The 21381-nt window shown below is 54.5% G+C and overlaps 1 protein-coding gene across 3 annotated transcripts in view; it reads left to right on the top strand.

Moving 5' to 3' along the window:
* Nucleotides 1-21381, top strand: part of PCDH1 (protocadherin 1) — a 56497-nt gene that overhangs the window by 22648 nt on the left and 12468 nt on the right. For all 3 annotated transcript variants that reach the window (XM_015641500.2, XM_015641499.2, XM_015641501.2), the window contains exon 4: nt 5241-5460. In XM_015641500.2, the coding sequence (XP_015496986.1) occupies nt 5241-5460 (220 nt within the window). The remainder of the gene's footprint in view (nt 1-5240; nt 5461-21381) is intronic.

The raw sequence follows: 21381 nt of genomic DNA on the forward strand, positions 1-21381 counted from the left end.
GCACAGGGAAGGGCAGCAGGGCTGGAAGGGGCAGCAGGACTGGCCAGACCTGCCTGGCATCTGCAGGAGCTGACACAGAGCAGGATGCAGCCTGGATTTGTGGAATTGGAAAGGGGCAGAGTGAGGAGCAATTACTGCTGTTCCCTCACAACCCTGCAGGCAGGAGAAGTTCAAGGCAAAACGAGCAGGCAGCAGAGGCAGGAGCAAAGGGAAGAGCTTTTCCAGTGAGCACATGGGCCGGGAGTTCATTGCTGCCGGAATCCGTGGAGGCAGGAGCAGGCACGGACTCAAAAAAGCAGGAGAGCACTTCCCAGAGGACGGGGGTCATCGGAGGGAGAGCTGCCAATGGTTCCTCCTCGGGAAGAATCCCTGAGCTGTGGCTGCCTGGAACCTGCAGGATTTTCCCAGGGATGAACATCCCTGTGGGAAGAGGGGGTCAGGGGCTCTCTTTGTCCCTCAGATGTGGAGCTGGCACAGGTATCCCCCACCAGGAATATCACAGCGAGCACTGGAGAGCCCTAAAAATGCATTTTTTTTTAGTATAGAGCCACAATTTCTCAGCTGAGAAAATAGACAGCTCTGCCCCAAAACCCATTCCAGCACAGTGGCAGCAGTTGGAAGTAGGAAATCAATAAATACTGGGGGTAAAAGGAGGGAGTTACAGCAATTAGGAGAAATTAGTTGTTCTGGAGTATAGAAAATTAACAAGCAAAGCCAAAGACATTGGGGGAAAATCAATTATTACAAAGTCAACACAATAAGTACTTTAAAAAATGCGCTGGGAAGAAGTGGAATTCAGGAATTGTCAACTCCGAGTGGAGATTGCAAAATTGTTAATTATGGAGAAAAATGCCAAAGTATTGACTAAATAGTTGGAGTAATTTGGGCTGAGACATAACAACGTAGGATGTGGGACCTGCCCATGTGTTGGGAACCTGCAAAGGCATTCAAAATAGAGATATTTGACATAATTGAATGGAATAATTTGCACCAAAGAGCGGGATCTCTCTGCTCCAGAGGTGTCCGTGGAGCTGGGGAGCCTAGGATGGGCAGGTCTGGGAGGGCAGTGATGCCATGAGCAGCTGGAAGAGCTGGGGCTGTGCAATGCTCACTGTCCTCGGCAGCCCCAGGGAACAACTGGATTAATGGCTAAAGCAGGGAATGGCTGATGGAAATAGCACTGACGTCAGTCACTGTGGTTGATGGCAGGGGACACTGGGCACTGGCATTACGTGACAGGTCCAGCTTTTAAACCTTTCCTTAGGCATGGTCCTGGCCTCTGTGAGGAACAAGGGCTGCTCCAGGCGTTCCTGTGGGGCTGGAGAGGCAGATCTGGTTTGTGTTGGGTACACAGGAGACTGATGGATGCACCCAGCTGATAAATGAGGATTTTGTCATTATCCTTGTTATTATCTTTATTATTTTGCATGCACTGCTCTGAGGCTGGACAGCAGCAGGAATTTCCCCATGGAAAAGGTGGTCAGGCGTTGGGAGGAGCTGCCCAGGGAGGTTTGGAGTGCCCATCCCTGGAGGCGTTCAAGGAACACCTGGAGGTGGCACTGAGTGCTCCAGGCTGGGGATCGGGCACAGCTGGGACTTGATGACCTTGGAGGGCTTTTCCAACCTGGGATTCTGGGATTCTCAGCTCGGCATTGTGAGGCAGATCTGGTTTATCCAGAGCTTAGAGAAAGGAACCTTGGCTGGAATTCCTCGTGGAGTGAGGTTCTCCTGGAGCTGCTCCTCGGCAGCGGCGCTGTGCCCGCTGCCATTCACCGCCGTAATCAATGGTCTGGAAGGCAATCTAAAATCACTGCTGATAAACCCGTGGCTGCCACGGAGATCAGTGGAGTGGGAGATGGCGCTGAGGATGGAGCAGTCATGCAGAGCAATCCCGATTGCTTGGTAAACTGGGCCCATTTAAACAAAGTGCATTTTAACGCAGCCCGGCGCGAAGCTGAGTGTGGAGGAATGGGGAATGCTGGCCGATATCCTGGGAAACGTCGAGCTGAAAATGGATTCAAGGGTCTCACTGCATGAGTAGCACGGGGTTAAGAGGCTGGCACGGACCTCAAGTGGAAAAACTCGTGAGGTTGGAGGGGCAGGAAGGCGCTGGAAGAAGCCCTGTGAGATGGCACCTGCAAAGGTCTCCTCTGATGAGGAACAGGGAAAAACTGGGGCAAGAAAAGATGAGGCCCCCAAACAGATTTGCTGTTTGCAGGTTGTGACTCGGACCTGCTGTGTCTGACTCCTCAAGCAGAAGGCTTCAGCGTGCCTCCATTGCCCTGCACAAGCAGCTCCTTGTGCAGAGGCCGCTGCCTGCTCAAAGGCTCTTTAACCTCCTGCAGAAAGGTCACACCAAACCCAATTTCTGCCAGTCAGGGCCAGACAAATTGATTCCGTGCCTTTCCACGATTCCAGAGCGGGGCTGTGCGGGTGGAGAGCTTCCCAGGGCAGCTGGTGGGGCTGGGCACAGAGGGAGGGGGGCACTCCCCGTGCCCTGTGGGGCTGCAGGGGACAGGGCTTGGGAGCCCTGCAGTGTGAGGAGCCCTTTCGAGGGCTGCGTGGCAGGAGGTGACATTTAAAGGAGGTGTTTTTCAGGTAAAATCGCTGCTGTTCGGGGGTGGGGGGGATGGTGGCTGTCACAAGCTGGCTTTGGGAGGTTGTTTATTCGTGTTATCACAGCACCCCGAGGAGCCTGGCTCGTCTGGCTGGGCTGGTGCGAGCACGGAGGGAAAGCAGGAGCCCGGAGCTCGGGATGGGCTGTGGCAAGGCAGGAGACTGGATTCGGCTGTGTGGGCAGGGTGCAGGGAGAGCGCCAGGCTCTACACAATCCCTGCGGGCTGGCAGGGGGCTCCAGAGGGTCGTTGGCACCTGGGCAGCGCTGCCTTGTGCTCAGCTCCTCCAGAGCCCTCCCGAGAGGGGCTCACCTGTGCCTTAATGACAGGGCTGGCACCTTCTGCTCTGGCAACCCGCTGGCACAGGGCGCCTGTGCCCCATCCTGGAAATGGCCAAGGCCAGGCTGGACAGGGCTTGGTGCCACCTGGGGCAGTGGAAGGTGTTGAGATGAGCTTTAGGGCCCTTCCAGATCAAACCCTGCCATGATTGCCCTTGGCCAGAGCTGCCACTGTGGGTTTTTTGCCATAGAGATTAACCCGCTCTTCCCTGCTGCAGGTAGAGGTTCACTCCTTCTTATCTGCCAGTGCTCCCAAGCAGAGGCTTTTTCTTTCCAGCCTTTGCCACGCTTAACCTTCTCTTCCCTTAACCAATTTCTCTCTCTTTTTTTTAAAAAATATTTTGTCATGGTTTCCAACAACTGCTTGTCTGTTCTTCTCTGCTGAATTGGGGCACCTCTCCTCAAAACTGGTGCCCAGCTCAGCCTCATGGCACAGAGCTGGCACATCCCAGCCTGTTCAAACATCCCAATATAGATGGATTTTTGGGTGGGAGGTTGGCACCGTGGGCGGATCCCCAGCCTGTGATGTGCAGTGATCCTCAGCCAGCTGTGATTACTCCTCCGCAGGGTGCAGATGTGACAGATCCATCCCACATCTGTCATGCCAGCAGTTAATGAAAACACAGCCCAGCAATGGACTTGGGACACAACTTGGAGCTTTAATTTGATCCATGATCCCAGCTGAAAAGGCTGCCTGCAGTAATTCCTTTGGGAATAACACTTTCTAAATGATTTGCACCCACATTACCCAGGCAGGGATGTACCGTGCTGCATCTCTGCTGTTTGCTTGCATTACTTATGAGAAAATCAGCTAAAACAGTGTCAAAAAAAAACTTCTTCAAGTCGAGCTAGAACATTTACTGCTCCTCCTTCCTCCACGAGGCCTGCTGTCTTTTCAAAGGAAGGAGTTCAATGGCTTGACATGTTTGTTTGTGACAAACCTACAGTGGCTGTTACTCATTTCCTTGTTATCTTGTAGGTACTTACAAAGAGTTCTTTTATCTGCTTCAGTATTTTTCCAGGAACTGAAATTAAGCTAACTGTTTTATAATTCTCCAGCTCTTCTTTTTTCTCATCATTAAAGACAGGTGCTATTTTAGCTCGCTTCCAGTCTTCTGGAAGCTCCCTGATTCTCTACAAATTCCTCAGGAAAAAAGAAAAAAAATGAGTCGTGGGGAAGAAAAAAAAAGAAAAAAAAAAAAAAAAGCAGACCTAACAGCTCTGAAGTTACTTAAATCAGGTCTCTAAGCATCTGTGGTGAATTTAATCAGGTCCAACCAACCTTAAAGCAGCTCATCTAAATGCTCCCTCTGTGTTCCTTCCCTCTGTTCGTCTCAATTCCTTCCCCTTCCTGGCCGGTGCTCGCTGTGTGTGGGACGCCTGATTGCCACTGATTTGTAGTAAAGACACCAGCACAAAAAAAGGTATTCAGCCTAAGCGATGTGTTGGCTCCTCTCTCGCCTCATCACCTTCAGATCCCCATCAAATAATTCCCGTCTTGGCCTTCTGCCCGCGTTTCTGGTGGAGAAATATTGTGGTGGCTTTTTCTTGCTCTCGGTGGTTTTGTTTCATTCCCCGCTCTTGCCCCTTGAACTCGTGCTACCCTCTCCACTCCTCGGTAATCACGCCAAAGAAGGATTTGGTGGAAGGATTTGGAGCAGGATAATGATTGTGGCTTAATGGCTGCTGGCAGGGAGCTGCTCCCGAGCATGAGGCAGAGCTGAGGAGGGAAAGTGTGAGGTGGGGTCTTTGAAACACTTAATGAGCACACAAAAGCGGCGCTGGTGGTGACCCTGGGTGGAGAATCCTGAGGATGGGAGCTGGGGTCAGGCCAGGGGCTGGCAGGAGAGGGAGGATGTCACCGTGGCTCTGTGCTGGCCAGCAATGCCATCAGAGGGGCTTTGGAATATTTGGAGCCACACGAGGCTCTGGGGTTGTGTCGGGAACCTGCCGAGCGGGGACCCCCCGTTCAAGGGTGGAGACAGTGATTCAGGAGGCTGTGATGATGGGGGGACCTTTCCAGAGCTGTCCTGCCATGGGAGGACATCTGGGTGACAGAAGAGGCTGGGACAGAGCCATGGAGGGAGCGATGGTCTGGGGGAGCACAGGGACTATGCAAAGTGTGCTCCCTACGTGCTGGGGAGCTGTTGGCTGGGATGGAGCCTGGCGTTGAGTGTCTCAGGATGGCTCTGGGGGCTGAGGATGGGGTCAGGATGGATGGCCCCAGCCTTTGCCTTCACCTTCACCTGCAGGATGGGTGATGCAACAGCTTCTCTCTTGTCTGCAGTTACCTCATCGCCGAGTGACGTTCTCTGCAGCCAGCCAGGCTCAGGACCTGCAGGACCCCTCCCAGCACAGCTACTATGACAGTGGGCTGGAGGAATCTGAGACCCCCAGCAGCAAATCTTCGTCGGGGCCCCGCATCGGGCCCCTGGCCCTGCCCGAGGACCACTACGAGCGCACCACGCCTGATGGCAGCATCGGGGAGATGGAGCACCCTGAGAACGGTACGTGCCCGCCCCTTGCGCCTGTCCCCTCCCCTTGTCCCCTCCCCTGGGACCTGTCCCCAAGGCTCCTGGTCCTCCATGACCCATGTCCCCAGTGTGGGTGATGTGGAGCTCGGCTGGGACCCGCTGGGCTCGCTGGGGATGGGAGGATGGAGAAGAGGTGAAGCTCAGAGCAAGAAACAGCAAGGAGTGGTGGGGGGAGAGGTGGGTGAGGGAGGGGTGTCTGGGCGAGCTGTGGGATGTGAGGAGTCAAGGAGACAGGTGGGTGTGGCATAAGATGGGTATGGCAGGAGATGGGTGTGGTAGGAAGCAGGTGGGTGTGCAGGTGGGTGTGGCAGGAAGCAGGTGGGTGTGACAGGAAGCAGGTGGGTGTGGCAGGAAGCAGGTGGGTGTGGCAGGAAGCAGGTGGGTGTGGCAGGAGACAGGTGGGTTCGGAAGGACACAGAGCGAGGGCCAGAGAGGGAGGTCCAAGATGGAAGCACAGGGGCGAGCAGAGGGGCTGTATCCCAGCCCATGGGGAGCTGCAGTCAGGGGTCCCGTGGGGGGACCCTCATGGGGGTTGGGGTGCACTGGAGCTCCTCACATGTGTTTGGAGTCGGGGCTTTGGGAGGTTCCAGGGCGCAGAGGGCAGAGCGGGTTTAGTGGCACAGTCTGGGCTGAGGAGATCCACGGAGTGGAGGCTCATTGAGCGTGGTGGTGGTGGTGGCAAACCCCAGAGCGACGTGTCCCTTCACCGTGCCCCTCAGGTCACCTCCCGGCAGGGTCCAGCTTTCCCTGAGAACCCCTGGAGGTGTCTGTGGTGTCATCGCCGGAGAGCTGCTTCCCCCTACCCCGATGCAGCTTCACCCGCGGTCGTGCTGCTCGTGCTGCCTCTGTGCTGCCCCGCCTGGCTGCAGCCCACCCCCCCAGCTGTCTTCTCCAGCCAGCTCCCGTTGCTTCCTTGGATTTGGCTCTGGCTGTGTGCATAACATCTTCTCTCCTGTACCTGCTGCCTGCTGTGCTCGTGTCCCCAGGGGAGGTGGCTGTGGAGGTGGCAGGGTCAAAGAATCTCCCGGGAGGGAGAGGAGGAGATGGCAGAGGGTTCTCCTGAAGTCTCCTCCTGTTTCTGGGAGCAGCCTTGACTTTGGGACAGGTGTGTGTGTAGTGAGAAGATGGCTGAGCGGTGTTCAGACGGTTTTTAGGGAGCTGTAAATCTGCTGGGTTCGTCTGTTGTGGAAATGGACAGGTCTAGTGGAACATCTCCTCTCAATTCCCAGGTTATTCCTGGAGTAGCACTGGAGTTCTCTGTGTTACAGCCATTGGAGCAAGGCATGGTGGGCTTCCCAAATCCACCTGTTGCACCTCCTGCCCACGAGTGTTGTGCAGATCACTTTCTCCCCAAAAGTGCCAGTCAGTCACCCAGGACAAGCAGTTTGGAGCAGTTCCTGGAGCCCTGGGCACAGTACTGTGCTTCCCTGAGTTCTTGGAAGAGAGGCTGGAAAGGTGGGAAGCAGTGGATGAGCTGATGGATACAGCGAGCTAGTGGGGCTGATGGACCTGGAAGAGGCAAAGGTTGAGCCTTGGAATGTGACAGGAAACTCAGAAATGATGAGGGAGAAGCAGGGCTAAGAGTAGAAAGAGGGGAGAGAGAGGAGCACCTGGAAGGTGCAGGGCAGGGAGGGTTGTCTTGGGATATTCCTTGGAACGTTCATTTTGTGCCTGACAGGGATGAGCAGAGCTGAGGAAGGCCAAGGGACATTGCCTGGAGCTCCCAGAAATGGCTCCCTGCCCAGAGCATCACAAACCTGCCCTATAAACCAGCTCCCTGTCTTGGCACAAGGTGCCCTGTGTGTGTTCACCTCCCAGGAGAGCAGGAATCACCCCACGCCCATCCACCACCAGATCCATGTGTGGTACAGACACTGCAGAGGCTCCCAGGGAATGACCACAACCCTGCTCCGCTCTCCATCCCCCAGAATGTCCTGTCTTGGCTCCCTTCCCATGGCAGTGGTTGGGAATCGAGCTCCAGCGGCTCCAGCATCTGTCCTGACCTGTATTGGGTGCAGGGCTGTGGCAGGTCAAGGCTCTCAGGAATCCACCAGCGTTATCCTGAGCTGGTCCTGCTGCTCTGCAGATAATCTGGCACGGCAGTTCAGAGGGGACCTCAGGAGCTGGGGCCAGGGTTGTGATCCTCTGAGCAGACTGTGAGGGGACCCTGGCGCTAGGACGGGTGATCTGGGGATTAGGAGGCACTGGGGCTGTTTGACCAGCTCACCAGAGCTGTGTTTGCTCCATCCCCTGCCCGAGGTGTGGCACATCCACATCTGTGCTTCCAACCAGACCTTGTTTGTCCAGAGAAGGACGGTGACTTGTTTCCTGCAAGGACTCTCCAGTGATGTGGGACCATCATTATCTTTTGGGGACTGTCCCACCGTGTCCTTGCCTTGGCTTCATCAGCAGCATCAGCCTCTCAGAGAGATCAGATCTTGGGTTTTTGGGAAGCTGGGCAGACTAAGCTGTTCTTGACCTTCTGGTAAACTGCGGAGACGTGCTGGATCCCACACCCCCATCCCGCGGCACAAGCGCGAGGCTGACACGACTGTGCGTTTTCTCAGCTTTCATCTGGTTATAAATATCCAACATAACAGGGCTTCCATTGCTTTCTCCAGGAGATTATCCCTGCAGCCGAACCAATCTGATAAGCAAGTATGCAAGGCTATTTATAGCTTTTCAACTGGAAGACAGATCCATGCCTTTTCTTTGTAGATGGTTCTTCACTTGATTAACACACATCTCAGTGTCCTCCTTTTTTGGACCCTTTCTGCTGTGCAGACTGCAGTAAAATGCTGTATTGCAGGGGCTGAGCCAGGCCCTTTGCAGGAGGAATCACACTGGTTCTGGTGAAGACTTCTCCAGGAGCTTGGCACTGACGTGGCAGCTCCTCAGTCATCCCAGGCGTTTTTCATCCCTGCTCTCTTCCCTCACTGCCCACTGTTTCCTTCCCAACATTTCCCTGCGCCGTTCCCCACCTTGGTGGGGCTTGCTGAGCTGGGAACGAAGCTCAGTCTCCCACTTGGCCACCCGGTGCTTTTCCCAAAGACATCTGCTCCCTCCACGGATCCCAGATTTGCTTTGGTTGGAAGGAGCCTGGGAATGCTGGTGCTCCGTGGAGGCTCTGCCCTGCCATAATGCATGCAGGGCTTGGATGGGGACAGTGCCAGTCACTCTCCTTCAGCCATTGAGGGAATTTAACAGGATTTCAGGACCAAATATGTGCGGTTTAGGAATTGTTACACGGAGCCTGTTTTCCCTCTGTCCCTGTGTGGTGCAAACGTATCTGAGATTGTGATTTATTTGATGAGGCATTTCTAATTCATGTTTTTCCACCCCCAAAAATCTGTTTTATGACTGTTATTTAGAGTGGGGATCCCGTGCCATTTTTAATGCATGCAGTTACAGCCCTGCTCGGGGTATGGAATAAACAACCACCTCATGAGCTTTCCCAACACTCTCCATGCCGTAGGATCTGCACTACCAAGATGTTGATGAGTTTATCCTCACAGTTCCAGGGAAGAAACTCCACCATAGGTGGGGAATGAAATAGGAAATTGCAATTTACATTTTTCGGAGGTGGCTGCTTGCTCTGGGTGACCCTGGATGAGCTGGCAGCTCCTCCCGCTGCCGTGTCGGGATCCTGCTGTTCCAGAGGCACGAGGCAGGAATCCGGCTGCTCCCAGATGGCAGAGCCCAGGCTGCTGCTGACGTCCGAGACGGGAATAGGGCTTGATTTTGGGACTTTGTGGCAGAGCTGGTTTCAAACCCTCCTGCCTGGTTCATCACTGGGGCTTTGCCAAGCCCAGCCTTTTCCCGGTGCCATCCAAGACTCTCCCAACACTTTGGCACAGCTGGAGAGGATGGATGGAGCCGTTGCTTCCCAGGTCTGGCTGCTGGGCTCAATAAAACCCCACCAGGACAGGTTTTCCTTTGTTTCAGGGAAGATTTAGAGGGATGCATTGCAAAGGCAGAAGGAGCAGCTTGTCTTACCCATGTGTGACACGGCCGTGAAATCCCAGCCCATGATTTCTGCCATGAGCATCCCTTTGGGAATTTCCCACTCTGTGTGTGAGAGCCCAGGTGAGCCCTCCCAGTGGCAGGTCCTCTCTGCCCCCAGTTCCACCAGTCTACACCAGTCTGCTTCAGCTCCTCCCTTTTCTTCCCACTCTGAGTCTCACAACACTAGAATTCCCTCTCCTGGTGCGTACTCGGAGATCCCATTCAGGCAACTCAACATTTAAAGATCTCTTTGAAAGAAAACTGAGTCAAGTCCCTCCCTGTGAGCAGAGCCAAGGCAAGAGATTTTGGCAGCTGGGTCTCTCTTCCTCTCCTCCCACCCTTCCTCGCGCTCCTCCCAGCCATTGCCATCTGCTCCTGCCACCACCACAGACCTGCAGCCTCATTCCTGGGCAGCAGCAACATCTGGCACATCTTGGATGTGTGTGGTGCTTTTTGGCAACCCTTGCAGAGGCAGTCTGGGGAGAAGTTTCCTTCCTCCTCTTTGCTAATTTCTGATTATAGTTCATGCCTTCCATTCCTTCAGCTCATTTTCCTCTCTGCATGGTCTCCAATTTGCCCACAGGCTTTTGGTGGGGTGGATGTGTCCAGGTGATGTCCCACAGTCCCCCAGCAGCACTTGGTGACATCCACAGCAGCTGCAGGTGCAGAGAGGATGTGTCTGGGAGTGTTTGTGTTCGCAGTGTGACCATGGCATGGGAACATGGCTGCACCTGGCTGTGTGAGCACCCTGCAGTGCCATGGGATCATGGAATGGTTTGGCTTGGAAATGACCTTACAACCCATCCAGTCCCAGCCCCTGCCATGGGCAAGGACACCTTTCCCTATCCCAGGGTGCTCCAGCCTGGCCTTGGGCACTGCCAGGGATCCAGGGGCAGCCCCAGCTGCTCTGGGCACCCTGTGCCAGGGCCTGCCCACCCTGCCAGGGAACAATTCCTGCCCAATATCCCATCCAACTCTGCCATTCCCTGGGTCCTGTCCCTCCAGCCCTTGTCCCCAGTCCCTCTCCAGCTCTCCTGGAGTCCCTTTGGGCACTGGAAGGGGCTCTGAGCTCTCCCTGGATGCTGAGCACCCCCAGCTCTGAGCTCCTTGAGAAGGTGGATGGCTCAGAGTATTCCTGAGCCAACCATCCTCTTTTCCTGCTCACCACGAGGATGGATTTGCAGCCCTGGGCAGTCACTGCCTCCTGCCTCTGCTTTAGTGCCAGTCATGAGCTGCTTTTTAAGGTTCTCACTGTGATTGTTGTTCAATTCCTCGCAGCCAACAGATGGGACAAAAAAATTGCATTCTGTCTCCTTCCCTGGCACAGAGACTCCTCTAGATCTTAAAACCTATTCTCTTTTTCCTGCATTATCTTTAAATGTCCCTTTTGTCTTGCAGAAAGAGTTCCAGGCACATTTACAGTCTGTGGAGTTGGGTTTTTGGGGTTTTTTTTCCAAATGTACCATGCAGCACTCCTGCTTTGTTGCAGAGGCTGTGAGGAATGCTTTGCAGGGGGCTTTGTCTGGGATGTGGGATCCGTGGGATCCGTGCTGCTCCCGGTCATTGCTGCCTGGGATCCAGCAGGTCACACATCTGCCCAGCTGAGCAGATTGGGTCTGGCTGCTGCTTGGGCTCCTCCCTAGCTGAGACATTGTGGCTTTGAGGTTTTTGTAACTGATTTTTAGCACTTCAGGCCTGGAATTCTTCTTGTCCTGAGCAGCAGCTGCCTGGGTTTAGGGTGTCCACATTCCTTGTGGCCATGTCCTGCTCCTCATCTGCCTCTGGAAATTCTCTCTGGGTCCCTCAGTGATCCTCAGCACCTGCATTTCTGCAGAAGAAATCAGGAGCTTCTCTCTTTTCCACACTTAATGTTGGTTCCTCCCCAAAACCGGCTCCTGGTTTGCTTAACCACCGCTGGGAAAAGATTTTTATCAGGACAGATGACATCCAGCAGATTGCAAATGGCCCTGGATTACCCCATCCCGGTTTCAACATTTCTGCTTGAGCTGTGATTCCAGCCCTATTTCCTTGTTTTTCCATGTTTTCCAGTGGCTGTGTCTGGGCAACCTCTTACGCCAGAGCTGCTCAGGGCAGGGCAGTTGTCACCTTCCTTAATTGTCCCCAGGAGCCCGGGGTAAACAGGGGATGGCTGTTCCCCTGCCCCAGGAGCAAGCACATTGCTCCCAGCTCCAGAGAGTGCCTTTAATCCTCTCAAGACCTTCTAAGAAGGCTGTTCCTCGCTTCAGACGCTGTCCAAAATAGCTGTAATAATTTATCTGTCTCTCTTGCCTCACAGGATTATGTGGTAGCACACACATAAGGTTGTCCTCGAGTTCTCCAAAGATCCTTGGCACATCCTGGACATCATTAGAGAACTTATTTGAAAAAGCCAGATTCCCCTGTTGGATTCTGGTTGCTTTTTTTTCCCCCACATTCTGTCCCACGGCCCACGTGGTGTGGTTGTGAAAGGTCTGGGCAGTGCAGTCACTCAGAGCCAACGCCCAAGAGACAAAAACTCCGTATTTCAGTAGGAAGCTGCCTTCTCTTGGAGGATATCTAGGTCCCCACAGCTCTGTGCATTCCTGCTACGTTCAGGATGGATTTGGGGAGTTTTCTGCTGGTTCTTGTGGTCCTAGGCTGGGCTGGGATCTCTTCCATTCCCTTTTGATCTCTTCCATTCTCTCTTCCTGCCTGTGGCAAGCCGGTGGAAATCTGCGAATGCCCTCTCGCTTGTGTTACGTCCTTCACATCCATCCTGCTCTGAATTTACTGGGTGGAGAGAATTCTATCATTTTTCCTAATCTTTATTCCTCTCTCCATCTGGAAGCGCTCCCCAGGCTGCTGCTGTCCCTGTGCAGGGTGAGGGCACAGCTCGGGGAGGTGACCCTGCCCTCACTGTGCCCATTTTCCGGGCGATCCTGCAGAGACCCCGGGCCTGGGGAACACGCTGGGAGCTGCTGACCCCAAACTCACCCCGCTCCTTGGAACCACTCTTGGGCTCAGCCAGCTCCATGGCAAACTTTGAGACTTTCCTTAAGGGAATCAGCTACAAACAGATGGGAATATGGAAGTTTTTAGCTAGGAATTATAAATGAGCTCGTTGAGGGAAGGCGACTTCTGCTGCCCCAGGGAAGGGAGGATTTCCCATCTCCCTGACAAGGGAGGCCAAACTGTGTCATGGAACTCCTCCAGCCCAAGGCAGGAACATTTTCCATCAAATTCCACCTCAGCAGGCCTGGGAAAGGGTTCTCACCTGGCAGAACATGACCCCAGTGACATTAAAAAAAACAGAGAACCCAACCCACACAGGACTTGGCATTTTCCTTTTCCCTGGCAATGGTTGCAAATTCCGATGCAAATGCCCATGCAAATGGTCATGCACAGCTATTCTTATCTCTGGGCCAAATCTCAACATCCCTTCTTTGGTAGAAAGTCGATTTTCCAAAAATAGTTTACGTCAGCCTCCAACTATTCGTGGCTTCAGCTCGAGTTCGTTAAACCCCGTTCCAGGAAGAGTTTTCCAATTTAGATCCGCAGTGGGAACGGGAGGGTGGGAATGGGAGGGTGGGAATGGGAGGGTGGGAATGGGAGGGTGGGGCCCTCTGCTTTGTCCCATGTTCCTCTCCAGGAGGACATTTCCTCCCAGTGAAGGGTTGGGTGAAGCTGCTTCGGGCTCTTCTTTTGTGTTTCCCAATCCATTTCAAAACCCACGCTTGAACTTGGGACCTGCCGTTCCTTTGGACAGGTGAGGGCAGCCAGGAATGGGAGTGATGACTTCTCTTGAGCCACTGTGTGTTTTGGGAGCAGAAGAGGCAGGTCCCTCCTGTCCCTCTTGGTCCCTCCTGTCCCTCTTGGTCCCTGTGCCGTGCTGCTATCCCAGCACAGCTCCATGGGCAGCTGGACAGGGGAGTGACCAGGCTGAGGTTTTGCTGGGTCATGTTTTTTTGGCCATTTTTGCTCTCCAGACAGAGCAGTTTTCCCACCCTGCCTTCTCCGTGGCTCCACAAAGAGCTGAACTTGCAGGAAGCCGGGATTTTGCGGGAGGCAGGGATTCTGAGCTTGGCACTCAGCTTTAGAACACGTCTAAACCAGAAAAAGCCACCGAGTGTAAAAGCAACAGACAGGCAGGATCCCTCAGCAGCCCCAGACTATTTGTTGTTTTCAAAGACCTGCTTCCTTAGAAAGCTCCTTTTGAAGTAATTTGACGTGCCATTTCCAGCTCCTGTGTGATCTACCGCAGTTATTCCCCCTTTATCTGCCTCCCAATTCTCCGGAATGTCTCCATAAACCTGCCTGGCAGAGCCTCTGCCCGTGCAAGGGACCTGCATTAGCGTGGGATTTAAACTTAATGCCGGAGGAGCTTACAAAGTCTCCCATTTCAGCTTCTCGTGGACTCCACACCGCGGTTCCTTTCTCATAAAAATAGCAGGTGGCTGAGTTTGAAGGATCGGTCAGGTGTGGATCCCTCACATGGAAAATCCCTGTCGCTGGCAGGAGATAGAGGATAAGGGATTCATCCCTGTCCCCGGTGAAATCAATGGGAGCTTTGCTGTTGAGACAGGTCAGGTGTCAGTCTCAGTTGTTGGCTCTTCCCCGGGATTTGATCCTTTGTGCTCTCACCATTAAAGAATCTCTCTTCCTGTCTCCTTCCCACGGGCTCTCATCCATCCTGATTTGAAGTCCCCTCCGTTAAGTGGCTGGAACGCCAGTGCTCCGCTTCCCCGGCAGAGAGGACACTCCATAAATCTCCCATTAGTCATGGATGTGGTGAGCCATCCCAGGGATAGGCTGCCGTGCCTCAGAGGTTATCAAACCGTGGCAACCCCTGCCTTTGCCTCTCCTTTCCGAGAGCTCAGCTCCCTGCCAGCATCCAGGGCTCATTTCCCGGGAGCTGAGGCGGCCACGCTTTGCTCAGGGACACAACAGTGGCCACGTGGTGCTCAGTCCTTGTTCCCTGGCCAGTGAGGCTGGAGCTGGGCTCCCTTTCCAGCAGCTCGGGGCAGGACAAGAAGATTCCAAAGAGCAGGAATGGGGGAAGTTTACGTGTTGGTGGCCAGAAGGCTCCGTTTTCCCAGGAGAGACACACAGGGATGTGTGTGTGTGTGGTGTCCCCAGTGGGATGGAGAGGGGGCTGTGCCTCTGAACAGGGTACAAGGTTCCGAAATGATCCCTGTGAGGCATTTCAGCCTCAGTCCTCGTGGAAAAGAAGGGCTGAACCTCACTGGTGCAAGCATGGAACTTCCCAGGGTGTCATGGACACCGAGTCCTGCCTGGATGTTCCGTCCAGGGCTGTATCCATCAAAAACAAACATCCAGACATCATTCCTGGGCTTGGGGGACAAGAAGAGGGAAGGATCCCTCTGAAGTGCTCTGCTCCAGGGCTCTTGTCTGGCAGAGAGCTCATGTCAGAATGAGCTGGAGGATGAGGACTCCGGGACGTGCTTGGATTTACACCTTACTCCAGCATAAAACTGGTGCTGTTGGGCTAAAATAACATCATTTTCCCAATAATTTGGGGTGGACTGGCAGGGATGCTGTGAATCACGAATAAATCAGCTCAGGTGGCCTGTGGGTGAAACCTGTGACTCTGCTGTAGTCTGTGTTCCCTATTGCTCAGGTATAAAAATGTTATTTCTTCCAGGGGTGAACCCTCTGGACAGGGAACATGGGAGAGGCTGAGGAAGGGATCCAGCAGGGAAGAGCAGGGTGCTGGAATGCACAGGCTCCTGGGAACAGCAGTTCTCCATCAGCTGTGTGTGTCTGGCTTAGAACAACCTGCCTGGGCGTGAGGAAACAGGGAGGCAGCAGGAAAAGGAGGAGGGGGTCAGGATGTGATCCCTGCTCGGGGATGTCGGAATGGCTGTCGTGTTGCTTTATCGCTGCCGAGGAAAGAGAAAATGGAGCAGGGAATGCAAAATGACAGAGAGTGAGGAGATGTGATATTTGCCTGATGTATTTTTGCTGGTAATTAGTGTAATGCCAATTAGACAGAAGTAATTTTTATTTTTTTTCCCTCCCCTTCTTCAGCTGTGTAAATTATTGCTGGAATATATGCCAGCTCAAACCGAGATATTAAACTCGGAGTGATGTGGAGATCTCTGCTCCTTGAGGATCTCGAGATGAAATTACCCAGACAACAGGGATCTTGACAAAAGTAAGGCTGACTCTATCCAGAAAGAAAACGAATCAAAGCCAAAGGAATTTTTGTATTCCACGTCTGGCGTCTTGCTGCTTATTAGCCACGCAGGAAGGGGCCCCCACAGAGATGCAGCAACATCAGTGAGGAAAGGCAAATATCTCGCCTTTCCTGCAAACAATGCCACTTGCAGGCTATTGTTCCCCTATCAGCTTCCCTGAGGAGCAGATCCCGAGCCCTTCCCGTGCTCGGCTCGCAGGTAAACCCTGCCGCCCACGCGCATTCCATTTGTCATTCCCTGAGCCCTGTTTTCTCCCACTCCGGGACAGCAGCGTCGGGGTTGTTCTGCCCGCGGGTCCCCCGGGACGCGAAGCTCTTTAATGATGATGTACGGCTTCCTTCAAAGGGTCAATTGCTGGCCTGGACCTCTCCAATCGCGGATCCCTCGGAGCTCTCTACCTGGGCACACGGATTTTCCTTCGCATGAGGAGCAGACCTGCTCTTGCCGTCTCCTCCCTTTGGAAAAATAACCGCTCAAAACGATGCCCTTGGGCCGATTCTGGAAATTTTCATCCATCTCTGTCGGACCGTGAAATCCAAATCTTCTCGTGATCATCCTGCTGCTCCCTGGTGCTGTGCTCTGGGCAAATCCCCTTTGCCAACCTGTCTCTGACGTGGTGCAGGGGGATGATGTATCCCGCTTGTCCCGCCTGGATTTTAGGATTTTGTCATCCTTGCTGGCTCTTTCAAGCGTGTTTTAGTCATGGCAGCCTTTAGGACTGCCTCTGGCAGGCCTCCCTCGAGTGGTGCAAACTTTATTGCATCTCTCCTCCAGCAGCCTGTAAACTGCAGCACCCAGGGGTAGCTGGAGGTTGATATTCCCTATCGGAAGTGATTATCCGTATTTTCCCCGCTTTCCCGCAAGGGCTTCTTGCTGCCATTCTAAAAACAAACACAGGGCACAGCAAAATTCATCAGGATCGTGGTTTTGTGGGGTTTTTTTCCCCCAAATGATCCATCACCAGGCTGCCCCATTCCTGAACTTTCCCATATCCCGTGTTTGCTCCTGCAGCTGGATGCTTCCCACTTTTCCAGGAGAAGGGGATTTCTCCCCAGTCCTGGCCATTAGGGTGGCAGATCCTTTCAGTGCTTGGTGGGCAATCACAGCAGGAGGGAAAATGGTCCAATTCAAGCAGCAGGGTTGATTCCTTGGGGTGAATTTTGCCTGCACCACAGGAGGATGTGACCGGTGCTGCTCCTGCCACGTGCCAGCCACAAAACCTCTCCCCACTGCAGATTTTCAGCCTCGCAGTCTGTGGGCGTTGGAGGCGTCAATAAGGAGCGTTTTCAGCTGCTTTGTGGCACGGCTGCACTGCAGAGAAAGGGGCTGGGCAGTCCAGGGGTTCTGGCTCTGGATCTCGGAGCCATCAGCAGGGAAACGGCCCCGTTTGATGTGGGATCATTCCTGAGAAGTTCCCTGACTGTATCCCTGCTCTAACGCTCCCAGGACTGCTGTATCTTGGATTTCAGGTGGGTTTGGCTCCCGAGGGCTGGCTTTGGGATCCAGGGCTCTGTGTGCCTCAATCAGGGACAGACATTTCCCCCTCAGCACAGCCCACGAGCCTCACCCTGCCTTCAGTGCCCGTGGTTCTTCTCACAGCCACCACAAATTCTGGCAGGGATCTGCCTCATCCCCGTCGGTGTCTGCAGGACAGCTCAGGCAGGGGCAGGGCAGGCTGTAAAAGAGCTGGAATGACGTGGGGGTGCTCCCTTTCCTCGGAAGCAGCCCAGGAAAGATCTGTGGCAAGGAAACAAAGCGTCCACATGCAAATCCACACTGTCATTTCCTCTCGCCGGCTTCCTTGGGGTTTGGCTTGACTCTCTTCCAAGGGCTCTTCCTTCTCCCTGCTCCGCTTCCCTCCGAGTGGTCTCGCTTGCCTTTGTTTGCAGATCCCCTCCTTGAGATGAGCCCTTTTCATAAACTTGCGATTTCTTTTGTCACCTAAACACCTCCCTGACTTCAAAGGCCGGGAACAGCACTTGGCTCTGTGGCTCCCGGCCCCCCTGCACCAACAATTTCCCCCCATCCATTGTCCTGCCGGGGAAGGATTATTAAATTGTTGATGGAGCTGAACAATGGTTTTGTTCAAAGGCAGACATGCGAACGCCACTTCTTTTCTCCTTGACACAAGAGCTTTATAATACCCGGGAACAATGAGAGGCAGCCACCAAGGAGCAAACACTGGAGAGGTCTCACAAAGCCAGGCCGGTGTTCCCAAATCCCCGTGCACATGGACTGGTGCTCCTTGGAGTGCCCCCGTGCCTGTAGGTGAGGTGAGAGGACTGGCCGTGCTGAAAATTAATTTAAAATAATCCAAATATTGCCCTTTAATACTGGCTTGTGTGATTAGGTGGGGGAGGGCACCACCCTTTGCACAGAATCGTGGAATTAAGGCTGGAAAGAGCCTCTGAGATGGTCAAGCCCAACCATTCCCCCAGCACTGCCAAGACCACCACGAGCCCCTGTCCCCAAGTGCCACATCCACACAGCTGTGAAATCCTGCCAGGGTGACTTCACCACTGCCCTGGACAGCTCTGCCAGGGTTTGATCCTTCATCCTTCTGGGAAGAAATTTTCCCTGATGTCCAACTTGAACCTCTCTTGGTGCCACTTGAGGCCAGTCACCCTGTCCTTGTCCCCTGGGAGCAGCTCCTGATTTCCCCTTTCTGCCCTCTCCTGTCAGGGAGTTGGGCAGAGCCACCAAGTGCCCCTGAACCCCCTTTTCTCTGGCTGAGCTCCTTTCCCAGCTCCTCCGAGGCTGGTTCTCCCATTCCCAGTGCAGGGCTGGCACCGGGCTGCTCCCGTGGCTCCGTTCCTCGCGCCCAGGGCGTGCCAGACACACACAGCCCCCAGCTCCAGCCAGGCTGTGCCTTTGGAGCAGCTCCGGGAGCCTGCAGCGAGGATCATTCCCTGCACTGCGCAGCCTCAGGCTCTGACATTTTGTGTTGTGCAGGCTCCTTTCCGATCGCTTATCGCCTCAGCTGCTTTCCAACACCGCAGCTTCAATTTTCCATGCTGGGTTTCCCTCAGGTTGATTTCTTTTTCTGTTTTTTCCCAAGTTTTAGCGGAGCTGTTCCAGCTGGTTCTGGAGAACAAGCCGTGCCGCCTCATCCCTGCTAACAAAGTGATTGTGAAAATCTTCCTTTCAAGATCCATTAGCTAAACCACGCTTTGGGAGGGAGGTGTGGAATTTGGCATGGGAGCTGCCAGCAGCATTTGGGGGCTGCTTGTCCCAAAATGTGCACTGAATGTGCTGCAGAACACATCCCTGGGGAGCCGCGCCCACGCTGCTGTGTGGGGCCTTCAGACAAGGCCTCCATCGGGGGAATGCATTATAACTGACAGGGAGGAGGTTCAGATTGGATATCAGGAAAAAAAATCTTTGCCTGAGGTTGCCCCAGAGCAGCTGTGGCTGCCCCTGGATCCCTGGAAGTGTCCAAGGCCAGGCTGGACAAGGCTTGGAGCAGCCTGGGATAGGGAAAGGTGTCCCTGCCCTTGGCAGGGAGCAAGATGAGCTTCGAGGTTCCTTCCAACCCAAACTCGTCTGTGGTTCCATGATCCTGTGATGCATGTTCTCTTTTGGAGAGCATCTTCTGGTGGAGAATGCAGGCAATTGATGAAAGCTGTGAGATAAAGATCATTTAGGAGAAATAGAGGACAAAGCACATATTAGGTCATAGGTTAAAGTAGAATGATAGTGGAAAGTTTATATTGTATTATGGTGAAAAGTCTTGGGTGGGAGGTTAATGATTTTTTTATTTCATTCTTCCCTCTATCCACCATGTCACCACATGGAGCAGGTGGATTGCTCTCATCCCACAGCACAACCAGTCTCGAACTGAAACCACCACACCTTCCTTTGTGGACATCCATCCTGTCCCTTGGTTTACATCCATTTTGGTGGCCTCCCTCCTGGACATTTCCCAGTACTCTGTGGTCCCCAGTTCTCTTTGGGATGGCAGGGATTGTCCTTTTCCTCTGGGAGGGCTGAGCATGGCTGGTTCTGCTCTGGGACTCGGGGGTCAGGGTGCACCTGAGGGTGCCTTGCTGGGAGCCCAGGTGTGCCCAGGTGGGCAAGGAGGCTGTGGGCACCTGGCCTGGATCAGAACCAGTGTGACAGCAGGGCCAGGACAGTGCCCGTCCTCTGTGCTGGCCCTGCTGGGGCCAGAGAGCCCTGGAGGGGCTGGAGCGTGTCCAGGGCAGGGAACGGAGCTGGGAAGGGGCTGGAGCCCCAGGAGGGGCTGAGGGAGCTGGGAAGGGGCTCAGCCTGGAGAAAAGGAGGCTCAGGGGGCCCTTCTGGCTCTGCACAAGTCCCTGGCAGGAGGGGACAGCCGGGGGGGTCGGGCTCTGCTGCCAGGGAACAGGGACAGGAGGAGAGGGAATGGCCTCAGGCTGGGCCAGGGGAGGCTCAGGGTGGACAGCAGCAGGAATTTCCCCATGGAAAGGGAGCTCAGGGATTGGAACTGCCCAGGGAGGTTTGCAGTGCCCATCCCTGGAGGTGTCCCAGGAAGGGCTGGAGGTGGCACTGAGTGCTCTGGGCTGGGGACAGGGTGGGGATGGGGCACAGCTGGGACTCCATGGGCTGGGAGGGGTTTTCCAACCTCAGTGATCCTGGGATTCTGTGGGAGAGTTGCTTCGGGGGTTCTGGGAGACGGAGCCATCCTGAAGTGCCTCCACCACAGCATTTCCTTGGCTCATTCGCAGGCTGTGCCATCGCCCAGCTCCACCTGGAGCAGAGCTGTCCCCACACACAGCACAGGGGTGGCACACAGGGGTCCCTCACTGCTTTCCCAGTCCCCAGCCAGCACAAAGGGGCTCTGCATTTATCCTCCTCTCCCTCTGATTGTCCTTCCCGGGGCCTGTTCCCTCCCTTCTCCTGCTCCTCCTGGCGAGCTGGCAGAGGCTGCCTCAAGCTCCAGTGCCCTCGGTGATGAGCTGCTGCCAGCCAGGGAAGCACGATGCAGCTTTAATTAAATGATAAGGGCAGAGCCCCGGAAGTGGGGAGATAAGTGCAGTGGTGTCTGCCACCACACTTGCCCAGGCTCTTTCTAATTAGCTTTGAGAAGCTCTGGAGAGGCAGATTAACCCTTGCAAGTGCTGGGTGAGTGCTGGGATGCAGTGGGAGGAGGGTGCCCAGGCCAGCACCAGGGATGCCATGTTGCTTTGCCATGGTTTGGGTGGGATGGGGCTGGAAGGGACCCTTTGTGCTCCCCCCAGCCCAGGGCTGGCCTTTCACGGGCAGAGCTCAAGGATTATGTGCTCAGTTTCCTCCTGGAAGAAGCATTTGCTGCTGTGACATCCCCCTGCTTGGTGGTAGGACTGTCCCCAGCCCCACAGGGCACAGTCCTGCCATGGCTCAGGTCTCCACCCCTCTGCAACCACGACCAGGGATGCTCTGAGAGCTGGGGCCTTGGGGACACGGGGTAAGAGCACCACTGTGTGTCACCAAGCCGTGATAATATGGACTGGCAGCTCCCCAGGGCCTGGTGCCACCAGGGCCACCACCTGTCCCTCAGCCAGGGAGGGAAGGGCACCTGGGGGCCGGGAAGGTCAGTGGGTGTCAGAGTGACACTGGTGACTCTGCCTCTGGTGGCCTGGCCCCTTGTGCTGACACTGGCTGGTGGCACAGGACACCCGGAGTGTGCCAGGGAGCTCTGGGATGGGCATTCCCGTGTCCCCAGGGAGCTCTGGGA

This window comes from Parus major, chromosome 13, assembly GCF_001522545.3.
Source record: "Parus major isolate Abel chromosome 13, Parus_major1.1, whole genome shotgun sequence".
Taxonomy (NCBI): domain Eukaryota; kingdom Metazoa; phylum Chordata; class Aves; order Passeriformes; family Paridae; genus Parus; species Parus major.